Source organism: Mya arenaria, chromosome 11 (assembly GCF_026914265.1).
Source record: "Mya arenaria isolate MELC-2E11 chromosome 11, ASM2691426v1".
NCBI classification, from domain to species: Eukaryota; Metazoa; Mollusca; class Bivalvia; order Myida; family Myidae; genus Mya; species Mya arenaria.
The window spans coordinates 51,750,397-51,774,679 of NC_069132.1; the positions used below are offsets into that span (position 1 = coordinate 51,750,397).

At 34.2% G+C, this 24,283-nt stretch overlaps 2 protein-coding genes across 2 annotated transcripts; one reads left to right on the forward strand and one right to left on the reverse strand.

The window, feature by feature from the left end:
• Positions 1-109: 109 nt before the first annotated feature.
• Positions 110-7,379, forward strand: LOC128207252 (NPC intracellular cholesterol transporter 2-like). Its single transcript, XM_052910074.1, has 4 exons — positions 110-338; positions 3,226-3,339; positions 5,091-5,254; positions 5,690-7,379. Exons 1-4 carry the CDS (start codon positions 239-241, stop codon positions 5,774-5,776), a joined length of 465 nt encoding a protein of 154 aa, XP_052766034.1. The 5' UTR covers positions 110-238; the 3' UTR covers positions 5,777-7,379.
• Positions 7,380-7,777: 398 nt separating this feature from the next.
• Positions 7,778-13,602, reverse strand: LOC128207251 (uncharacterized). The gene is made up of 5 exons (XM_052910073.1): positions 13,434-13,602; positions 12,024-12,108; positions 11,210-11,370; positions 10,231-10,362; positions 7,778-9,355 (listed from the first exon to the last, which is right to left on the reverse strand). The coding sequence occupies exons 1-5, from the start codon at positions 13,593-13,595 to the stop codon at positions 9,164-9,166; spliced, it is 732 nt and encodes a 243-aa protein (XP_052766033.1). The 5' UTR covers positions 13,596-13,602; the 3' UTR covers positions 7,778-9,163.
• Between the last annotated feature and the right edge of the window lie 10,681 nt (positions 13,603-24,283).

Below are 24,283 nucleotides of genomic sequence, written 5' to 3' on the forward strand. Positions count from 1 at the left end.
TCATGTGGATTCAGCCGCGTGCTCACTTATAGGCAGCTACGCGCCTGTCCTATATAATATCATATAACCGCACTATAGTCTGCATGTTCTGAATAGTCTGTCCTTCATAAGTCAACAACATTGATAAATTCAAGATTTGTTATAGATAAGACTTGTTAGAAACTATATAAATACCATAACATTCGGATAACCATATTGTTCTCACTGAAGCTGATAAAAGTGATAAACGCGGGTCAAGATGTTGGTTATATCGAAGTTGCTGTGTGCATTTTTACCCTTCTTTTCCTATTGTACTGAAAATGTGGTTGGGAAGGATATTTCGAAGTTCATAAACTGTGGTAAGTCCATTATACTCCTATATACATGAACACATCTCTATAAATATCATTTTGAAGGTTTGTTTATTATTCCTTTTGACAAGTTATTTCAGAGTCCAAAAACTGTGGTGAGTAATTTTTTATACTCCTATATACACGAACGAAACTCTTTTAAAATCATTTTTGAAGGTTTCCAAACTATTCCTTTTGACAAGGTATTTCAAAGTTTAAAACTTTGATCAGGTGAGTACATTTTACTCCTATATACATAAACAGACACCTTTAATATCACTGTTGAGGTATGTTTATTATACTTTTTGACAAGATATTACGAAGTACAAAAACTGTAATAAGTCCATTATACTCATATATAGATGGAAAACACTTTAAATATCCTTTATGAAGGTTTTGAATTAATCCTTATGACAAGATGTTTCGGAGTTCAAAAACTGTGCTTAAAGCACATTTTTATTTTCCTATATACATGAAAAAAACACTATAAGTATCTTTGTTGAAGATTTTGAATTAATCCTTATGACCAGATATTTCGAAGTTCAAAATCTGTAGTGAACACATCTATAATCACTAACACTCAGGTTTAATATGATATTTTGAAGGTTTGTTCATTTCTTTTCTACCTTTACATACATATTTAGATGGGACACATAAGTGTGCTTTCCGATGGTTTAAAGAGATTTATCAGTTAAATAAAAATAATAAATCACTGTTTAAAATAATAGATAACGTTTTTGATAGTTGGCATTGTTTTGAAATTTAAGCCCGCACACATTTCCAAATCATACGTTAACGTTCACAGGGCTTGGACATAATTCAAACGACGTCATGACGTTACGTTGAATACAAAACGCACGTTTTTTTCCGAATTTGTTTTTACAACAACAACAACAACAACAACAAGTACCTTTATTTGCCATGGTAACATTTGTTAAAACAGACTATAAAGTTCAATAAAGCATTGGTAAACAAGATGGTCTCGAAGTGAAATTATTACGCAATATAATAATGTTAACATGTACAACTGAAATAAAGCTTTATAAACGTATTTGGGGGTTCAGTGACATGGGTAACATTAGTTAAACAATTTATTTTAACATTTTGAAGTAAAAAATTTGGAAAGGAACTGTAGGATATTTGTGGTATTAGTATTTTCTGCAAGTAAATTAACCGTCTATTTATGTCCAGTTTAAAACGCTAATAATAAAAAGAGAAAGAAATATAAGTTTCAGTATGAGATCGTATTATATTTTACCTCTTTAACACCAAAATTGAATATTTCACTCACGTGAAATATATATATTTTTGAACTCGCTTGGTTAGTATGTTACAAATTTTCACTGACACTAACAGTTATCCCCCCCTCTCTCTCAATATATTAGATCACCTATAACTTGGAAATTCTAGTCAATCAGCTATATTTCCTTGTGCTCGAACTCACAAAACAGAATTCTTAAAATGCTTAAGAAATGTCTTTAAAATAACCCTTTTTGACGTAAGATTATGGATAACAGTTTTAGCAAGTTTTACCATTACTACTATTAAAAGAGCATATTTTTTCAAAATAAAAATAATATATATTATATTGCAGTTTCGGGTCTTAAACGTGTCAGCGCGCTAAGTCTTAGGATTGCCATTTAACGGGGCTCGCTCATCATTAAAATGCATTTTTGTTTTATGACGAAATAAAGTGTTGCAATTCATTAGGAGTGTTTCATTAAGGCACTGACGGCTTGAACCCTTCAACACATGTTGATAGATGCTCAAATATTGTCTTTGAAGTCCACGATTTGAAATAAACGCTTACAGGTTGAGTTAGCGTTATGTTTGTGCTTGAATCATTGTGGGCGTGAGGTTTTGTTGTCAGTTTTCTAACGTGTCCTGTAGTGGCGTGATCGCATCACACTAAAACCAAAACATTTCTTTGCACTTGAAGTGTATTATTTTCTGCAATTTAAAAGATTTAAATAGTCATAATATAAATGTTTTAAGATGCATTATCGGGAAAAAATGGCGAGAAGTCCCAATGAGCGAGTCTCTTTAAACATCCAAATATTTAACGGGTTAAGGACAAGTTATATAAAGCGAGCAAATGGCAAATCTAAAATTATGTAACATTTCCGTTTAAAAGTTCATCAAAAGTACTAAATGGTAACTCACATCACACTACATGACATTTGTATTCGCAAAAAAATAAGATTTATTCATTGTATAGGTAAAGAAAATCACGCAAAATTAGTAAAAGGGCGAAAAAAATGTCGGGGCAATTTGGGTACAAAATTGTACCCCCCCCCCTTTGGCTTCAAAATTTGGTATAAGTCTCACTTGGGGGTATTACTAGTTCAAGCCATAATAGGGCGCGGGCAAACCTATAAAAACAACAACAACAACAACAACATAAGGGGACCCAAATGACGCAATTTTATTTTGCGAGGTATAAGTCCATTAAAAAAAATAACGCGATTTTTAATGTGCCGAAGACAAAAAAAAATCCCGCGGAATGAAATTGGGCGCTACAGGCAACCATATTCTACGGACTTATTTCGGGCTCATGTTTTTAACGCTTGTACACTTCTCTTGGCGCTCAACCACATATATTTCAAATAAACAATACACTTCATTTTTGTGGCGGATCCGTGGTCTAGTGGTAACACATTTCGATCCAAGGGTCGTAGTTTGATTCCCCGCCGCAACATTCAAATAATAATCTTGTCCCATGTGACAGTTCTATTTACAGGTTTCATGGTTGCTCTAACAATGATTATAGTGTGACAGCGCACTGTGCTCCACAAACCTAATTTGACTAACACTCTCATCCGCTCACTCGCCAAATGACCCTTACAAGAGTGCGAGAATTAATATAAAGTACACGTGTTACTTCATTTCATTTCAGGCCCTAATACCATCAATACAATATCGCTATCCCCCTGTGAGGTGGAACCATGCGTTTTCCACAAAGGCTACAACGTGACGGTCTCCATCGACTTCAATACAGATTCTCCGCTGGGTAAGGCGTTAATGTGTTTTAACTATTTCTAAATGAATTGACGGACTATATACTGAACCAATTGTTATTATTATTATTATTATTATTATCATTTATTATTATTATAAATATTATTATTATTTTCCTCCTCCTCCTCCTCCACCTCATCATCATCATCATGACGACGACGACATCATCATTACCATAATCATCGTCGACGACATAATAATAATAATAATAATAATAATAATAATAATAATAATAATTATTATTATTATTATCATCATTTATTATTATTATTATCATCATTTATTATTATCATCATCATCATCACCACCATCATCATCATCATCATCATCATCATCATCATCATCATCATCATCATCATCATCATCATCATATTATTATTATTATTATTATTATTATTATTATTATTATTATTATTATTATCATCATCATCATCATCATCATCATCATCATCATCATCATCATCATCATTTAATATTATTATTTTATTATAATTATTATTATCATCATTATTTTCATCATCATCATCATCATCATCATCATCATCATCATCATCATCATCATCATCGTCGTCGTCGTCGTCGACGGCATCATCATCACCATAATCATCGTCTTCGTTGACGACATCATCATCATCATCATCATCATCATAATTATTAGTATCTTGCGAAACAAAACAAGTAGTCGGTTGACAGTTTCCAATATAATATAAATATTCGCACCACATACAACTTCACGTTAAACTTTTATTTTACATCAATTGTGATATGATATTACAACATTACATTACTCCTCGTTGCCACGATGTTACCACGGACTTTAGAAGGGAATGAACTCCTGATTTGGTGTGATGCCAGAAAATCTGGAAAAGCCTAAATAGCCTCGAGACTTTCTAACATTGTTAAACTGCAGTAACTCATAGTTATCGTCTGCTTGATCGTTGGTAAGAGTAACCCCTAGTCCAAATAATTGTACGTTGACGGATATTTTTTACGATTTTTGATATGGCAAATCCGTTAGGGATTGGAAGAATCCCGTATAACACATCTATTATTTTAGACTAGAGTAACCCCCTAAATTTGATAAATCTGAAGAAAAAAAAATACTTTTAGGTTAAATGTCACTAACATTATAACAGGTCATATGGGGGGGGCTAGTCCAAAATAGCAGGTGGGGGTGGGGGTGGTTACAATTAACTGGTGTACAGTGGCGTAGCTACGTATAGGCATTGTAGGCCTGGGCCTACAACTTTTTTGAAACATGACAAAATTTAAATACTGTATCCAAAATATGCAATAAAAACTAATAGCTAGTCAAACACTTTGAACAACTCAAAAGTTTGTGTTTTTTTAACCAATGCAAGTTTGATGTTAACTCAACCTAGGGTGTATTGCTTGATTTTATTGTGATCATTGCAAATTTAATTAATGTTTGTTATGTGCATATATTAGTCCCCAAACACACATAGAAGCATCGGGCCTACAAGATATTTAGGCCTAGCCTGAGTGTATTACGCGTGATTTTTGTGTAAGTGGTATACATTGAGGAACCCCACATGTCCGGCTTGCAAGCAATCACACCCTGGTCTTTTCCAAACACACGTGTCGTTTGATATGTTGGATCATTTAAGAGCCTTTATGATTTCGTTTGCACGTCGAAGGCAACGAAGTTCAAACACATCGACTTCAAACCGAAACAAGCATATCACGGTTACTTAACATATATCAAATGTCCTTCAATTACAGTTTCTGCGGTGAAGACGAAGGTTTACGGTCAGGTGGCGGGCATATTTGTTCCGTACAGTCTGCCGAACACGGATGGCTGTGTGAGCTGTAACCTGACGTGCCCCCTCACCAGCGGCGCACACACATACGTTAACGTATTTCCCGTGTTGGCGATCTACCCGGATGTGAGTACAGAATGAGATATTTTGCTTAATCACAAACATGAGCGGACGCGGCATGTAAACGATCGCCATATTTTTACCTAGGAGCAAAGTTCAATACTGACTTATTTCATCATTATGGTTGCAATCACTATAATATTCACATGTGTACCATGATAAGCATATCTACTTATGCATGAGGCAATAGACGACGAAATTAACAACATGACCACAAAAAATATTTGTAAAATTTCGTAAATTTAAAAGAATATGCTAATTACTAGTCTTATAAAAACTCTGGCTATTTTCATTTAAAAAAACAACAACAGAAAAATAAAGTTCTATAAAAATTGAACCAAGTTTTATTTAAATATCTTAACAGTTTTCGAGTTATACAAAAGGTTGACGCGGCCATGACTATAGTAAAAAACAGAAATCCTGTGTTTATTTTCTTTTCAGATCAAGCTCGTGGTGAAATGGGAGCTCGTGGACCAGGATGGAAACCTTTTGGTGTGTTTCGAATTTCCCATGTCCATCGTGGGATAACAAGAGACTGGTCATATTACATACACCTTACATAATGGACTGAGTTGATGCCAAGTTAAACCAGGGGCCGCATTAAAAAAACATCTTTAAGTCATTTCCTAACTTAAGTGGATTTAAAAAAAAAAATCATAGTCAAATTAAAATAAATTATAAATGTTTTTAATTATAAAGTGGTTTTTTTTTTCAAAATTGTCATTAAAAATAATGAATGTCAGTTATTATTAAGTTTTTTTATCATATGACCAATAAAATTAGGAAAGTGACGGAAGTCAAGGAAATTGACTTTCAATATGCTTTTTGATTATCAGTCCAGCTGTACAGAACTACAGTTATATCCGAAAATTGACCAGAAAAGCTGCTTTAGCATGTATAATGAATTATAGTATTTCTGAAGTATAAGTTTTAGCTTAAGACAAAAAAAAACACACTAACAAGTAGGATTTTTTAATAAAAATAAATAGAAATATACTTTTCCATGTTTTCATATTCTTCGTTATTTTTCAGAACATTAAGATAATGATTACAATCGAATATTTTTTCCGTTAAATATACTATTGAATTGCCTTTTCATACAAGTTCGTTCTTTTTGAAGTACTTGTTGATGATATCTATTGCCTTTTTATATTGTCGTTAAATATGAGACAAAATGACGCAAGTATCAATGCATTGTGTGAACCGAACACTTGTTATCTAAGAACAAACAGTTTAAAGCTGCCCATGTTTTATGGCTAAAAGCTTTACTTACAATTTAAGAAAAATGGGATTTTCGGCACTTTACCAACCAAATATGAATTGTTCTGTTGGGAGTTATACGAGCTGATTCTTATACGAGCAGATAAGCTGATTCTTATACGAGCTGATTCTTATATGAGCAGATAAGCTGATTCTTATACGAGCTGATTCTTATACGAGCTGATTCTTATACGAGCTGATAAGCTGATTCTTATACGAGCTGATTCTTATACGAGCTGATTCTTATACGAGCTGATAAGCTGATTCTTATACGAGCTGATTCTTATACGAGCTGATTCTTATACGAGCTGATAAGCTGATTCTTATACGAGCTGATTCTTATATGAGCTGATTCTTATATGAGCTGATAAGCTGATTCTTATACGAGCTGATTCTTATACGAGCTGATAAGCTGATTCTTATACGAGCTGATTCTTATACGAGCTGATTCTTATACGAGCTGATAAGCTGATTCTTATACGAGCTGATTCTTATACGAGCTGATAAGCTGATTCTTATACGAGCTGATTCTTATACGAGCTGATTCTTATATGAGCTGATTCTTATACGAGCTGATTCTTATACGAGCAGATAAGCTGATTCTTATACGAGCTGATTCTTATACGAGCTGATTCTTATATCAGCTGATTCGGAGACAAAAAAAAATAAAAAGGTCAAAACTGACAGTTTGTGAGAGTGCAGCTTTAAAAGTACAAGGTCACTTTCGAAAACATTTTGCAACATTCTATCTAAAATATCTCTGACTAAGTCAGTTGTCCGAGGTTATCAAGTTAGTGTTAAATGTAAAATCATGAATATAGTGAATGGTACACATAATATGAACAGTGATACTTTCGCAATGGTTTATTAGATATACCAGTTAGCAACACATAGAACAAACGTGATAATCTTTCATAATCTTGTTTTCTGTTTCAAAAATATATCAAATACTAAATGATAGAATAAACAGTATCTGCATATACAGTCGTAAACAACTGTGGTAAATAAATACAAAACAACTTATACAAAACATTTATGCATGCCTAAAAGATGCACTCTCACAAATTGAAAGTTTTGACTTTTTTGTCTCAGAATCAGCTGATTTTGGCATCAATGCCTTCAATTCACTTATATAAGAAAACACATTAAAGAAAAAAACTTAATTGTTAGAAAAACTGCCAGAAAACTCAATTTTCTTAAGGCATTAGTAAAGCTTTTAGCCATAAAACATTAAATTTCAAACGTAAATGTAAAAACAGTGATCTGATCTTTTGTTACCAGTCTTATACCATTGATTTCCAAACATCTACACAAATTGAAAAAAACGACTCCATCAAAGACAAAAAATAAAAAAAAGTTGTCAAAACAGTAAATTTGTGAGAGTGCAGCTTTAAGAAACATTTATGAAACAGCTATGTTATAAAGAGGTCATGTGATTTTGGTGAAAACAAATTTTGAGCTATGAATTTTTTGTTCTGTCAGAGTGATGGTCTTTGATTTCATGATTATTTTTTTTCTGACATAAAATTGTTTTACAGGTCTATGCAAGTTGTGTTCATGTTCATTATGTTAATGAAACTCGTTATTTTAGCCACATACAATGCAATAAAAATATACAAACAACATTTGATTTGATTACTTATGTCCTTTAAAGTTTAAATACAGCTATCACAAAAAGTGATGAATACCCCCAAACACCAGCTGCACACAGAAAAGGTTAAATATGACAAGATATCTAATACCATTTTTACTGAGTCTAGGGCCATAACTACTTTTAGACAAAGTGAAATGTCAAAGAAATCATAGGTACACCAATGCACATGCTGACCAACATTTCTATGCAGTTTCATGAGTGTAGGCTTCATGCTTTTAGAGGTAAATGCGACACAATATATTTCAGACCATTTTTTGCCTAATCAAGGGCCAAACCTATATTTCAGAGAAATAGAAATAACAGATACACAAATGCATATGCTGAGCAAAATGAAGTTTCATGAAAATAGGTGCAATACTTTTGGTGATAAATGTGACAGAAATTTGTTAAGAGTAGGGACTGGACATTGCGGCGCCACTCCATATATATGGTAGACCCGAGATGTAACTATCTGCAGTACGATTAAAGTCAGTGTCAGAGAACAACACAATTGACAATCCATTGTCAAACAAAACGACTTGGGAAACAATACGCTTAGAATGGCTGCACACATACATGGCCAATTGTTCAGAATGTTTTTCAACTTGACATTGTTCTGATGGTGTCATTGTTAACTTTTAACAAACAATAAAGATTAACAAATGTGTGCTGATAAATTCAACTAGATAAATCACAGCCGAAACAGTTGTTGCAATACTTTTGAGAAGTAATTAAGGTCATAATGGTGGCCATGATCATTATTTTTTTAGATTATTCAAAATATGAAAGTTAACACCGATGCTGTTCATACAGGGATGCCAAAGCAAATTTGTAAAAGGAGAGAAAACTAGTATGAAATAGTGGTATCTCCATCAAACTACATACAAAAAACCATTTTTTGTATAGCTCAGATAAAAGGCAACAATTCAAATTGTGCACCCCAGTTAATAACATTGTAAACCTTAACAAAGTTTTCAACAATCCATCCACAATGTATAAGAAAAGGTATGACATGAAATTACTCATGTACATGAAAGCAGTCTATTACTTATTTTCACACCATCAACACACGACCGTTTATCTCCATTCATGCCTGTTGCTATCGGAGAGCTTGGCGGTGTTTCATACAGGGCCAATAGTTCCGGGGGCCGGGATCGAGCCAGCTGGATGATTTGACTGAGATCTTGGACTTTACACTGAATGTCCTCCAGGTCCTGGAAAAATCAATGTGATTAAGTAATTGAATAACAATTCTTGAATCACAAATCTTCCCTTATTTTATGATACCAGTATTAAATTATAAAAAAAATATTGCTCGAATTACTTCTACAATATGGCCTAATTTATTATTTACCAGTATTACATTAATAATAATCAATGCTCCAGCAACTTCCACATATTAAAGTGTCTGAACAAATTGAAAATGTTAAAGCGAACTTGAACCAGAATTTCTGTACATTTCAGACATAACTTTGATTTGTTTTTTTAGCAAAATCAAGTTGCTGTGTTATATGTGTATAGCTTCATGCAACATGTTTCATTTGAGTATCTACAATAATTTCTGAGATCTGGTCCCAATATCAGGAACATTCTTAAGTCAAACCTCCATCTCAACTTAATTTCACATATAAAACGATGGTATGAATCATGTTCTTAAATGGTTTTACTCTTTTAAAATACATATTTTTCTCATATAATGTATTGATGAAAACCTTTTGTCAATAATTAAAAAAAAATCCACAGCAAAAAAAAACTTGAGTAATTATAAAAGAAACAATGAGTTCTTTTTCAATTGCATTTTTTTGCAGTAGAAAATTTTGCTCTTGTATCTTGACCAAAGTTTTGAATCAACATATTCTATGAGATAATGCCATTTGAAAACTGTAAAAACATATTAAGAGATTTTCAAGAACTTATGATGTTTTGTGGTAAAATGAGTTGAGACTGACCTATGACTTTCGGGTAAAGCCTATTCCAGCGAAGTATAAATCTTCAAGTTTTGACAACAGAAAGGGTTTGACAAAACCCCTACTTAATTACTGTTTCTTGAGAAAACACTAGAGTCAACTACCACTAAAAATGAGAATACCTGTTTTCCTGATTTGCATGCATCTGATGTCTCTTTCAAGATTTCCTCCAAGTCACTCATGTCAACAGCTCCAGTTTGCGATGAGTCAGTCTCCATCTTTTCTGGAGAGTCTACTTCAACATTGCACAGTGCCTTGAATGTATATAAGCCAGACACATGCATAAGCTACATATGGAGTGTTGTCAATAAGAACTGACTGCCGGCCAAAATAGATGGTTCAAATTCCAATTGGGCCAGCTCAAATTTTGAGAAATAATATAAACAAAAAAACTGAATTTCAAGTACATCTAGTCCATGTACGGTAGTAGCTGGTAGTTTACTTTACTTTTTCAAACGAAACTTTTTGAGAAACCTGCATATAAGTTTTATATTCAATGAACAGAACAGAGCAGAATAGTTCACTGTATTGAGTATAAATTCATTTCATAAAAATATGTTTTGAACAGAGTGAAAGAATAAAAAAAATCTGAAAATCTCCCCACCAACAATAAAAAGGGGATATGGCATGTATTGGCCCTACAACAGATGTGCTTTTCGTCTTGGGCAGCATGTGTACCAAGTGATAGTACTTCGGACCATTTTAAAGTTATGGCCAAAGTTAAAATTCTGCATGGCACCAAGCCTAAGAAAATTATATATGATACAACTGCAAACACAATAATATTAGACTTAGTTTAATACTTTTAGATTTGAGACCCTGAACACCGAGGAATTTTCCCAAAACTGATATAAAGCCATCTGGTTGTTTATGACCCAATATCAATATTGTCTTCCAATTATGGAAGTTAATGCCTCTCGAACTCTAAGAATAACTGCTATTGTCCGACTAAAAACTTTAATTATTATATAATTTGTAATTATAAATTACAAATTTCACAAAGAATTCATTTTGACCTGATTTCAGATTGTTATAACAACACTCTTATCAGTTTTATTGCCTGTGTAAGAATCTAAATTGTGCACATATATGAAAACTCACCAGGTACTTGAGCTCATGCCTTATGATTTTCTTCACAATAGAGCGTAGGTGTTTGGGTGCGGTCTTTCTGGTGCTTGAAGTCTGCAGGAGACCCTGGTGCCACTGCTCCATCAACTCCTGTTCTATCAGCTCCTGCTTCTGTTTGTCAACCTCCTCATACTCTGGAACATCATTTGATAATGGTTAAGAGCTTTCCTTAAGATTACACATGTCTTTTTAATTGTATGCAACAACCAAATTCCAAAAACGGTAATGAATATGACAAATGTATGTGAAATAGGTCTTTTTCTACCCATTTTAGGAAAAAGACCCTCGACATTTTGGTAAAATTTGTGTTGTTAAATATGCCATTTTTGAGTAAAAATAATCGCTTTACATAAAAAATTAGTAAATTTTACAATACTTAAAGGAATAAGCTTTTCTGTCTCCTGCAAAGGATGAAATTATCAAAATATAAGTTTCGTTTCCCAACCTGAAGACCTACATGGCTGAAATATCAATCCTTGGGGTGTAAATATCTACTGCAATTAATCATGACAGTTCATATTGCATACTGATCACTGAATGTGATGAAAAACAACAATTTGAATTCAAAAATCCCCAAAACTTTTAATCAAGCAATTCATTAGGATTTTGAATGAAAGACTTTCATAGTTATTTTTTTATTATTTTAAAGTTTGAATTGGGATTGTTTTTTCTAGATTGGGAAAAATATCATATATTTTGCTAGAAAATGGGTCTGATAGTTGGACCCGTGGGAACTATAGATTAAAGCTTATATACGGTACTATTATAAAAGACTGAATTAATATACCTATATCTGACAGAAGGTCTGTATCATCTCCTGTAACAGGTTGTCCATTGAGTAGAACATTGCCAAGCAGAGCGTACTTAACCTCCTGAAAAATAAAAAAAAATATGTTTCTTATATTATAAGAATGAAACATGGATGTTTAAATTATAATTACTTTATTGACAACTGAATTAATAGGGTTGAACCGGTTCAAATTTTGTCTTGCATGCTTCCAAAACTTAAGCTCAAATGCTACAGTACCATATATAACATTTCTTTAAAGAAACAAATATTTCTGTTGTTTTGATTTTAACTTAAAATATGATTATACATTCATATGAATTTGACATATTTGGCAGTTGATCTTTTCAAAATATATCTAAAACCCTATAATGACGCGCAAAGACCTGAGAGTGACAGTGGCTGAGCTATCTGGGTCGGTATAAAAATATAACTTTTGTAAGTTTTTTCTAGTTACAGTTCCTCCATCTTATGATCTATATTTATAATCCTGTTTTTTGTTGAGGGGGCGTGATAATAGCAGTGTGACATAACAGCGTATCCTACCCTAGTCTAAAATAATAGACATGTTATATGGGATTCTTCCAATCCCTAACGTCTAAACGGGAATGTGCAAAAAACAGGGGTGTTTTAAAAATATTGAAATTATTTTAAGTGAAGTATTTTATGGTTTAAAGTGATCATAAAGAGTTAAATTCATATTTTACCATGTAAGTGAAATGTTATTTTGCACTAAACCAGCATTTAATGCATTAAAACAAGTTGTTTACCTTTCCAATAAAACGAAAGTTGACTGACACAGATAACAATTATGCGAAGGGGAACAACTCGATACAATCGTAATAACTCGGCCTCCTCCGACAAAGCTTCGAGATAGACCTCGTTATACAATCGTAACAACTAGGCCATGGCCGAAATGTTCCGAGCGATTTAAAACTGTGCCCTGAAGCCTTGCAGGTGCCCTTCATGTATATATCGTTATGTTTTGACAGAATGAAATGAAGAAAAGCCATCAAACTCATAATTATAAGTTGGATATTTTTTGTGTGCGTACGGAACTAATATAAAATAACATTATCTGTTAATATTTCTTGTTTTTATGATATTTCATAGACGCTATATGCTTTAACCCGGAATCCTGATCGGAACAACTACCCACTTTTGATACTAAACAATTTGTATGTGAAGGTTTTGCCATATCAAAAATCTAAAAAAAATCCGTCAACGTACAATTATTTGGACTAATCCTACACCTGACCGTGGTTGCACAGGACATAATTGTTCAGTAAAGAAAGGCTCAGCTGGTAGACCGGCGCGGAAGGACAAGGTGAGCATACAGTATGTATCTGAGCCTGATAAATAATTAATTTTACAAAGTTCATTTTATTTATTTTTACTAATATTAAATACCTGGCATGCTTTTGCTTTAATGTCAGATGGTATTGCGTCTGGTAGACTGCGATTGACTTCTTGCTCAATAATACACTGAAGAGTTAGCAGGGAACGTTTGCTTTTGCACGAAATATACGGATTTTTGTTCGGAGAATCATTGTTTATGTTTATATTCGCCATTTTGTAATTCCCGCAATTCATCGCGCATGCGCTACTAAAAAGGTCTATAAACCGTACAAATATCGTATTAACACTCTTCGATAATACCCTAAACAGTAACCTCCCCTGGAAAATAAGTAACGTTTACTAACGTTTCCTGATGTTTGCAAGATTGTGATGTCATATGCATCGATAAGGCGCATAGTTACATGCCTTTGGGGACCGAAACCCTGCCTTTTGGTGGGTATTTTTTCACTAAAAGTGTTTCTTCTAATTAGAATGAATTTTATTGTGCTAAAAAGCATAAGTATCTGCATGGGAGTTCCGTGATTTGTTTTTATTGATGATATGACAAGCAAAAAACATCATAATTCAAATTTGATTGTGATTGAGACAATTAGAAGAAGGTGTTTAAAATTAATGGAATTATTGAACACTAGATGAAAAAAGACCAGTCATTCAAATGTGTTGTATTTGGTAATTTTGGAGATATGTGTTTAGATTCAAGACATTAATTTCTTAAGTAATTTCAACGCAAGTCTCTTATTACATAACAAAAATAATTTAATTCTACATATAAACGACTTTACCTGTTGAATATGGTTGGAATATGAGACAATCATATGATAATCAATATTTTAAACATTAACTTTGTGTAAAAAAATGTTTTATATTAATATATATATATATTGAGTATTGAAAAACACTGAGACAAGTCAAGTCAAGTCAAGTCAATATTTATTTATTGTCGGGTACTATCATCAACAGTTTAACATAAGCTATGAATTGCTTTTGACCGACATTATAAAATAGCATAATTTATGTAACTAATATATTACACACATGAGTTCATGCAAATAATAATATTCAAAAAGAGAGACGTAAAGTAGTGTGTTATGTTTTATTTGTAACGAATAGTGACACATCATATACTAAGCATGTATATTGTAAACAGCCACGGATAATGTATGATATATATTATCAATATAAATAAATTCTGAAAATTAGCTTAAACTAAGTGAATATGGTTGCGAACAATAATAGCAATGTTACGACGACCTTCAAATTCTTTAGAAAAACATTTGCTCAAATTAAGATGAATGAAATAGTTTGTATTTTGCGTAAGGTCAACGAGAAACTTATGCATTTCGCTGAAACATCATTTCAATCAATGTAAAATAAGCACTCATTAAATTATCCTTGTCAAATCCAGCATAGACCTTTTATTACATAATAGTTTTGGTACTACAGAAGCTTAGGTTGTAGCTTTCTTTTGCAAGATTCCGTGTTGTTTCCCACGTCTTTTACTTGTTTATTATTATTGGCACCGTAAACGCAAGTGCCAAATTCCTTAATATGTAGATTTGCGGAAAGATTTAGATTCCTTCCAATTAGAATGAATTATTTTTGTGTCATTATTTTTTGTCATTTTTCTATGATCTTAACGAACTAATTTGTTAAACTCAATTCAATAGCTCCAAGTTTACTTAACATCACTCATGTCAAAAGTGCATGACAAAAAAGGATGAGTACATAAACAATACTACAAAATGAGGCATTACAAAATATATTGTACATAATAATACATATTTCCTTAATATGAATATGTTTATGTTATTGAAACTTTAATATAAAACAGATATAAACAGCAGAAACATCAATAATTTATAACAATTTTATCACTTCTTTTGTCATTTTCTATTCATCTTCTGTATTCATTTGGTGGTACCTAGCTTACAGTATTATTAAAATTTGGTTTCTTTTTCTTAAATATGAAGACCGATGAAAATAGGAGTTAAATATAGTATTTTTTGTTGCCACTGCTTAGGTTTTGAGTGCTTTTATTATTTATTTTTTTAAGAATACATCGCGTGTTATTTCCTTATATTAATCTTGCGATGTGCGCTTTAAATTTCTTACAGCAACTAGGGAGTCTAATACCACCCGGAAGTCGCGTAAATTCCTACTGATCTCGGCAAGATTGCGCTCGAGTGCGTCCATCCTTTTGGATTGCTGTCTGTTGTTCTCTAATGCTGACAGTATCGCATGTATGATTCCGTCATAATGGCCAGGACGCTGCAGACGGAAGGATGGACGTCTCTGGGGAGTCTCCGAGGAAGTGGTTACCATGGGGAAGGGAACTATCTGGTCTGCGTTGGTCACCCAAGTGGCAGTGGTTATCATGGAAGAGTGAGCTACCTGGTCCGCGTTCGTCACTAAAGTGGCAGTGGTGACCATGGGAGCGGGAGCTACCTGATCTGTATTCGTCACTGGAGTAGCAGTGGTAGCCAGCGTAGTGAGTGCCTCCACTGGAGCGGAGGACTCGAAAGCGGAAGCGGACAATGGAACGGGCGCTGCAGAAACACTGGCAGGAGCGGAAGCCACTGGAGCGGCTTGACCTTGCCCTACAGCTATTAGCCATGCCATTTTCCTTCCCTGGGCGTAATTATGCACCTGCATAGTATGAAACATTTTAAATAATACAGTACCATTATTACAAAAAAATATCACACAGCTATTGTTTAAACAACTTAATCGTTTTCTAAGAGGTAATGCATCTTATCTCCAAACTTCCAGTCACTTTAATGTTTTCGTAACAATTTTACTTATTTACCTTTTGCTTTTTAGCCTTCGGCGCTGGTGGACATTCGTCTCGGAGCTTTGCCCTCATCTCCACCTTCGTCCCAGACGCTAGGATCGTAGCATAATCATACTGGGACTGTGACCCCCACTGTGTAAGATACACAGATCCGGTGTTGATCTAAAAGTACAACATATCAAACACATATTTATGCGCTCTCACAGATTGAACTTTTTTGTCTTGGAACGAGCCAATTTTGCAAATATCCATGGGAACCAGTTATATAAGACTGCTGACAAAACAAAAGGACGCAGATTTTTATATTTAAGTCCAAAAATTGATGTTTATGCTATTTCTAAACCGTTAGTAACGGTTTAAGCAATAAAAGCATTCATTTTTGAAACGGAAACGTGAACATCTACGATCTGATTTTTGTCAGCAATCATTGGTTTGCAGATATCTATGCAAAAATTGGCCCTTTCCAAGACAAATAATAATAAAAAAAGTTTTTTTTATGGTAAATCTGTGAGAGTGCAGCTTTAACAAACAATCTTACACCTTTAGCATAACTCAACAGTTATCATGGACATTGAAACATCCAATCGTACAAGTCTAATATCATTCCATAGACCTTACAATGAAAATGAAAATAACAGACCTTACAATGAAAATAAAAATAAAACATCGTCTAAGCAAGTAATGTACATTTGCATTTATCTTTATAAGTCACCATTACATTCAGTATGAATACGTCACTGTCAATAGGGGTGTTTCAGTCGATGATTTGTCGTCATCATCATCATCATCATCATCATCATCATCATCATCATCATCATCATCATCATCATCATCATCATCATCGGGAAGTATCATCATCATCATCATCATCATCATCATCATCATCATCATCATCATCATCATCATCATCGGGAAGTATCATTATCATCATCATCATCACCAGTCACCATCATTCATTATCAGTACGATCATCATCGGTCGATTTCCAAAAATAATTACAGTATCGTACAGTTTATATATGAACTATAAACAGTTTATACATTGCGGACATCATCATCAGTCACCATTATTCATTATCAGTACGATCATGAACGGTCAATGACCAGCATCGCTCAGTATATAAAATTTATTAATTTATTTATATATTCAGTTAATACGTTGCGGTCGGCTTAAAGGGGCTGTACTCCGTATGATGAAATAGCGAAAACAAATTGTCGAAAACTGACATAAACTTGGTATCGATGTGTACAATGCATTGAAACTTTCTAACTGTAGTACTACATACATCTAGTTTACAATTAATTTATTTTTAGCAGTAGTAGAATATCTAGTAGAATTAATTCCTTATGCGTGATGGGCTAGTCGACGTTATCACGTGATATTACCAAGTTAGGTATATAGCTAAAATATTCAAATCGTTTAAAGTAAGCTTTCGTAGCACAGTGGGTACAACACTGGACTGCAATTGTGGCGACACAGGTTCGAACCCGGTATCCAACTCATTTTGGTATTTTTTTTTTTACAGTTATGATAACACTGTACTAAATAATTGTCCTGAGATTCGTTACAGAAAAAAACTTTTTTGGTGCCAATCTGATGTACAGTCCCTTTAAGGTATTTCAATGTATCACTCATCATCATCACAATTTATGTTTTAGACGTCTGTGTAGCTTTACGTCCAGTAAGGTATTGGCATTCAATGCTATAATTATATACATGTTTATGTTGACTTACCGGCTCTTCGCTCCTAACTTGTTTCATTGACCTGACCTGTATCTTGTTGTCGCACAGGTACTTCACAAGAAAGTAGCAATTTCCCTCTGCTCGAGTAAAATTTCTCATAGACATTTTCACTGATAGATTAACACTGCTAAATACTATTTGGCCTATTGAATCGAATGAGAAAATCCGGCAGTTATATACGTTCTTTTCTAAACATGTCCCTTTTCCTATCAAAACAACATATTGGCATCGGATGGCATGTTGTTTCTGTCGAAACGTTAAACACGAAAATTGGGCCCTCATATGATCCCAAGATGGCATGTTGTACGCAATATTTAAGAAAACACAGTACCTTTTTGACACGTTGTTCCGAAAAGGGGCCTCACCTAATCTGAAGGTGGCAAATTGTTTAGGACGCGCTATAAAATGGCACCATTGATGACACGCTATGGCGTTACACAGCGACATTTATTGTCAATAAAATATTATTGTTTCATTTACCACCATGCTTCAATAAACCTGGGGCGGCCCCTGTGGTTGGTTTACACGGGGACTCATAGATTCACTGTGCTACATATCAGCACCTTATTAAAATCCAAATTGAGTTAAGTCCTGGTGTGCCAACCCCATGGGAAGCCCCAGGTTTAAAAAAGTCCTAACAAAAAAAAAACATCAACAAAAAGACAATATATCATATATTTTCATAACATGCTTCCATTTTTTCTTTTGAATGTCGCTGTTGTATAACAAAAAAATCATCAATTAAAAATATATTATAATAAAATCCAGGCAAACGCACTTAGGCATAGTCCTCAGTGCAAACCAGCACATACCGCCCCTTTCATTGTCAGGGGAGGTTTAGGAAACTAGCTGGTAAGAAATCCGTCATTTTAAAAAAATCAAACTAGCAAGGATACGTTGTATCTAAAATTATACATGAAACATTTATTCTCATAGATTATTTTATTATTTAAACCTCTTTTTTTATATATAAATGTAGGCTAAGCCTAAAATGTTTGTTATTTTTTTATTCGCAGAGTATAATTCTTTCTAGTAGAATTTCTATTTATGTATTTGAAGTGTTCGGTTTTAATATGTATGTGATAGAATCTTAAGACATAATTTTAATACTGAATTTCTAACCGTAGATTTTTACTTATTGTGTAGAATTTAACATGTATTTATAGTCCATAGCACCCACGCTACGATCAAAGAAGCAGAAAAAATGTTTTTTTAAAATCTGTAGAATTATTGTAATACGTATAGCGTGCTCGCCGAATGGGTATAACCCGATGGCGAGGGTAAATAAGCCCCCCCCCCACGTTGTGGACAAAAAGGCACCCAAGTTTGATACTGAACAAGTCAATATTTATTACGAAAATCCCGTTTATTCTGGGAAAAGAGAGTAAAAATATAACAAGACAGAAACAGGCTTTTATCATTCAACTTCAATTTAATCCTTAAACTAGGCCTTTAAAGAAAATTATCTTCAATATCATCACCACAAACTGTTTTAGGTAGAGAGTGGTCTAGTGGTATAGGAGTAAGCCTCTCACTTAATTGGTTCAACGTGGGTTCGATCCCAACTCGGGGTACTTTCCCAGGGCCTCTCATAATTGACGCCAGTAATGGTTTCTACCAAGGAAACCAATTCGAGAGTGTTTATTTAGCTACAATCTTTCTTCACAATTGAGCTAAAATATTCTTTTTAACTTAACAAATAAAATAATATTGCTCTGCTATTTATGTAAGTAAACAACTCTGGACAACGTCTTGATTTTTTTTTAATTAAATTCATATATTACGTTACAGTGTTAAAACAGACTGAAAAATGTAAAAAAAATAAGATGCACGTGTATTTTTCTAATTTATTGATAAAAGTTTTTTCGCGATATTCCGTGAAACATGGAATTAACGGTTACTGAAAGTGTTCCGGAAACCGGCGTCGCACTTATGGAGAAACGGCAATAGCAGTTAAATGAACAGAAAGCGCTGCAGAAAAAGTACAGCGCATGTGATAAAGACACTGTTACTGTAGAAGACACTGGGGGAGGGACTATGTTCCGGTTCAACACAGGAACCTACGAAGTGTTTAAGGCTGCCGCTGAACAATTCTACAGCTCGGGAGAAATGCAAGGCCAGAGTTTGAAGACGCATGTTCATGACAAAAAGCAGCGGCTTGTCGAGACTAAATTTAAGGTCAACAATGTTAAAGGACATTATACCTTAAATATGTATCACACGGCCTGTTCATGTCTTGTAAACGGAAAAAAAATCAAATGGTTCCACGAAGATCATCTGCCGGAAATAGTATCTTCTATCGAAAATAATTTAGCAGAAAGGGGCGTTACGGTGCAAGATATTAATTTGTCTTTAAAAGAGTTGCTGCACCCATCGAACCTTGTCATTCAGCCTGAAGAATAAACAGTGACTTTAATTGACTGCGACAGTGAAGTTCAATTAAGAATACATACCGATACAGAATGCCGCGTAGAAAATTCACAGACAACAAGTACAAACGAAGTCGATGCCATAGATTTCCAACATCCCGTCTCGGAAACATTGCTTTACTCAAAGGTCTACAAGAATCTGTCAGTCGATTAGAAACTAATCTGGAATATCATATTACCCAGACAGAAGAGGGTTTTGCTTAACTACGGGATGAAATGTTCAGCGTCAAAAGACAGAATAAAACAAACTCTGATTTTACTGACCGTCACCTTGAAGATGTGGAATCGAGTACTATGCAGCTGAAGTCGTCTTGTGAAAAAATGAACGAATCCAATGCAAAGAAATTGCAAGCGATATCTGACGCAGTGAAACAACTAAATGAAACATTGAAATTGCAGAGTAAACCAATTTCTACAAAAATAACATCACAGAAAACAGCTTTTGAAAACGACGTGAGACCGATTGAGCACAAAACAAAAACACTGGTGATTGGCGATTCAATCCTCAAATGTATGAAATTTCGGCGTCTGCATCCAAAAGTTGAACTTGACGTAAATCCACGCAAGAAGTTATCACACATCTGCACTAAGTTAAATGATTCAAGCAAGGAAGAGTGGCATTCGGTTATAATCAATGTCGGCGGGAATGATGCTGCTGCCCGGGCTCCACTGGATACAATCTACGGAGATCTTAAGAAAACCGTTGAACATTTGCGCCAGTGTGAATGTAAAGTTTATGTGTGCACTGTGTGTCCACGACGGGATGCAAATGTCTCTCCGATAAATGAATTGGTACAGCGTGTGTGTGCAGAGACTGATGCTGAGGTAATGGATATATATAGCTCCTCCGTCTACCGAAATGGCAACGCGGTCCAACATCTTTTTCATAGTGATGGTATACACATTAATGACCAAGGTGAAACAAGGCTATTTCAATGCATCAATCGCCGTGTTAATATTGCAGACAGGAGAGATTTTCCATCACCGGTTTTGCAAGGTGACAACAATTCCAACAGGAACGGTTACCAATATCAGGTGCGGCACGAAAAACAAACTGGCCACTTCACCGGAAACGCTTACACTAGACATCCGGTTGGACAGTTTACTAGAAGGAATCGGTTCACAGAATGGTCTTGTAATGAACAATATGTGCGACCTGAGACCAGAAGAAACGAGATAACCGGAAGAGATGGTTTTAATTATCCTATGCGCCATCCATATCAAAGACATCCGCAACAGAACACCGGAAGGGATCCCTGTACCGGAAGTGGCTATCGAGAATATCCGGCGCGACAGCTGACGGGAAGGTATCACCCCAGCGGAAGCTCCGGGGCGGAACATCCTGGCCGACATGACACTGGAAGAGATCTGCCCACCGGAAGCGATTGGTATACGCAGCCAGAACGACAGCGAACCGGAAGGAACGAGTTTGCCGGAAGGACTGGCTATGGACTTGCGGGAGAACAATCTGAGCACGGGCAATCCCTTCCGTATAGACACTCCTCTTATGAAGGTGTTATGCACGGACATAGTTACAACAAGACTAGAGTCTTTTGTTCGAACTGCAATATGGATAATCATGCAACAGAAGCATGTCGACAGCAAGAACAGGTTTGAAAATTTGCTTAATATTTGTTCAGAGTGTAATTTTTATAATTGTGTATGTGTTAGACGTAATATTTCTGCTAAAAGCATCAACCTTAAATGCAATCACAAGTACAGCATTAATGAAACACTATCAGGTAAAGTATTTATAAATGAACACGATGACACTTTTAATTTTCGTTGCAAAAGTTTACACGCAGCATTCTTGAATGTCCAACATTTCTTGCCAAAATTTGATGAAATCAAATATCATTTGATGTCATCGCGCAAAACTTTTGATATTTTTGGGTTCTGTGAAACATTTTTGACTGCTAGAATTTCAGACAAAATGATTAACGTTCCTGGTTATATTTTTGAACGTAAAGATAGAAACACTAAAAAGGGCGGTGGCATATTGGTGTACATAAGAGAAAATATACCTTTCATTCGCAGAAAAGAATTTGAGTCTGAACACATTGAAGCAATTTGGATTGAAGTATGTTTTTGTAATGCCAAACCATTTCTAGTGTGTTTCATTTATCGGCCACCTGATAGTAAGTTAGAATGGATTAATATGTTCAGTAATCAGTTAGAGAATGTTGAAGACTTAAATTTAGAGTATCATATCATAGGAGACATTAACATAAATTATAATGCCGAATGTGGGTCATTTTAAATTACCGCATGGCAGGATTGTATTATAAAATACGGATTAAACCAGCTTATAGATGTTCCTACAAGGGTAACAGAGAAAACATCTTCTATTATAGATCATGTATATACGAACTCAGTGGATCGAGTATGTGAAGCATTTGTATCAAGTCTAAGTATAAGTGACCACTTTCCAGTTAGTTTCACTAGAGCTGCCCGTTTACAAAAGGTTTCAAAAACACGCATCAACATCATACATTAAAATATAGGTCTTTCAGAAACTTTAATGAAATTTCCTTTTGCATTGATTTTAACAAGGTAAATATAAATGAGGTTGAACAAATTCAAGACCCTAATGAAGCCATGGAAGTTTTATATAAGCGACTGAATGAGGTGTTGTCGCACCATGCGCCACTGAAAGAAAAACGAATAAAATTTGAAACACAACCAGCCTGGTATACTGACGAAATTAGGTTGGCTATAAAAGAAAGAAATCGATTCAAAAAGCGTAAACAGTGGTCGGAATATAGACTTTCAAGAAATAATGTTACTCGATTAATACGTCAAACCAAGAAAGATTATTACAATAAAGCTGAAAAAAACTGTAAAGATTCTAGGGTGTTATGGAAGAACCTCAGATAGTTGAATAATCATAATGACACTATTAACAATAATTATTTAAAAATTTAGAATGGCTTCAATTTGAATACCGTTGCAGATATCAAACGACTGTTATGGTATTTAAATCTATTAATAATCTTACACCGAGTTACATAAGAGACATTATTGAGATATCTAGCAACACAAGATATGGATTACGATCTTCCACGCGACAAGACATTGCTCACTTTCGACATAAAACACAATACAAGAAACACTAGTTTGCATGCTACAGTGGGAAGGTTTGGATTTTTTTACCAGAAGAAATACGTAAGTCTAACACGGAAAAGACAATTCAAACCCGCTGCAAGAAGTTCTATTTATATCATCAATCGCAAAATCCGTTGTAAAAATTGTATGCATAATTCCATGCATACCACAGGTATAGTTTATACGTATGTATATGTTGAGTAAGTTGTTAAATAAATGTGTGACTGTCCTACTGACTCAATTAAACAATTTTGATGAGTTTTCTTGTTAACATTTAGGTACAAATTGATGTATTATTAAGCATTGATGTGTTAAATGAATGTATTATATTCATGTTTCTTTATGTTTTCGTATTACATTTTAATACGTACCTTTCTGAAATCCCATTCTAAGCATTTTACATGTCAAAACGATCATTAATTCTAGTTATAGGCCATGATGAAAAAATGTAATAATACTTTTTAACAATATGTATTTTTGCGGTACTGTTCAAAATGTGTTTTCTCATTTGTGTTTTGAGTATTATTTGCATCACATCTAATTTAGTGTGTGTGTGTGTGTGTGTGTGTGTGTGTGCGTGCGTACGCGTGCGTGTGCGTGTGTGTGTGTGTGTATGTTCTTTCAGAAGGCCGCATTGTAAATAAGACGTGTGTTATGTTTATCATAATATGATGCCTATGTCTTAATGTGTTACCTTCTTTAAATAAATTATTATTATTATTATTATTATTATATTATCATTACTATAATTATGCATTTAACTTTCTAGTCGGCGCGGTACGAAAACGGTACGGGATTCATTTAAAAGAGTATCCACGGGGAGGCTACTCTTA

Bases quoted from the DNA above. Each gene is read 5' to 3' on its own strand.
- LOC128207252 (XM_052910074.1), top strand. From the start codon at position 239: ATGTTGGTTATATCGAAGTTGCTGTGTGCATTTTTACCCTTCTTTTCC. The intron at 3,340-5,090 runs GTAAGGCGTTAA...CTTCAATTACAG, and splicing joins CAATACAGATTCTCCGCTGG to TTTCTGCGGTGAAGACGAAG. The intron at 5,255-5,689 runs GTGAGTACAGAA...TTTTCTTTTCAG, and splicing joins TGTTGGCGATCTACCCGGAT to ATCAAGCTCGTGGTGAAATG.
- LOC128207251 (XM_052910073.1), bottom strand. From the start codon at position 13,595: ATGGCGAATATAAACATAAACAATGATTCTCCGAACAAAAATCCGTAT. The intron at 11,371-12,023 runs GTATATTAATTC...ATGATGTTCCAG, and splicing joins AGACCTTCTGTCAGATATAG to AGTATGAGGAGGTTGACAAA. The intron at 10,363-11,209 runs GTGAGTTTTCAT...TATACATTCAAG, and splicing joins GGCATGAGCTCAAGTACCTG to GCACTGTGCAATGTTGAAGT.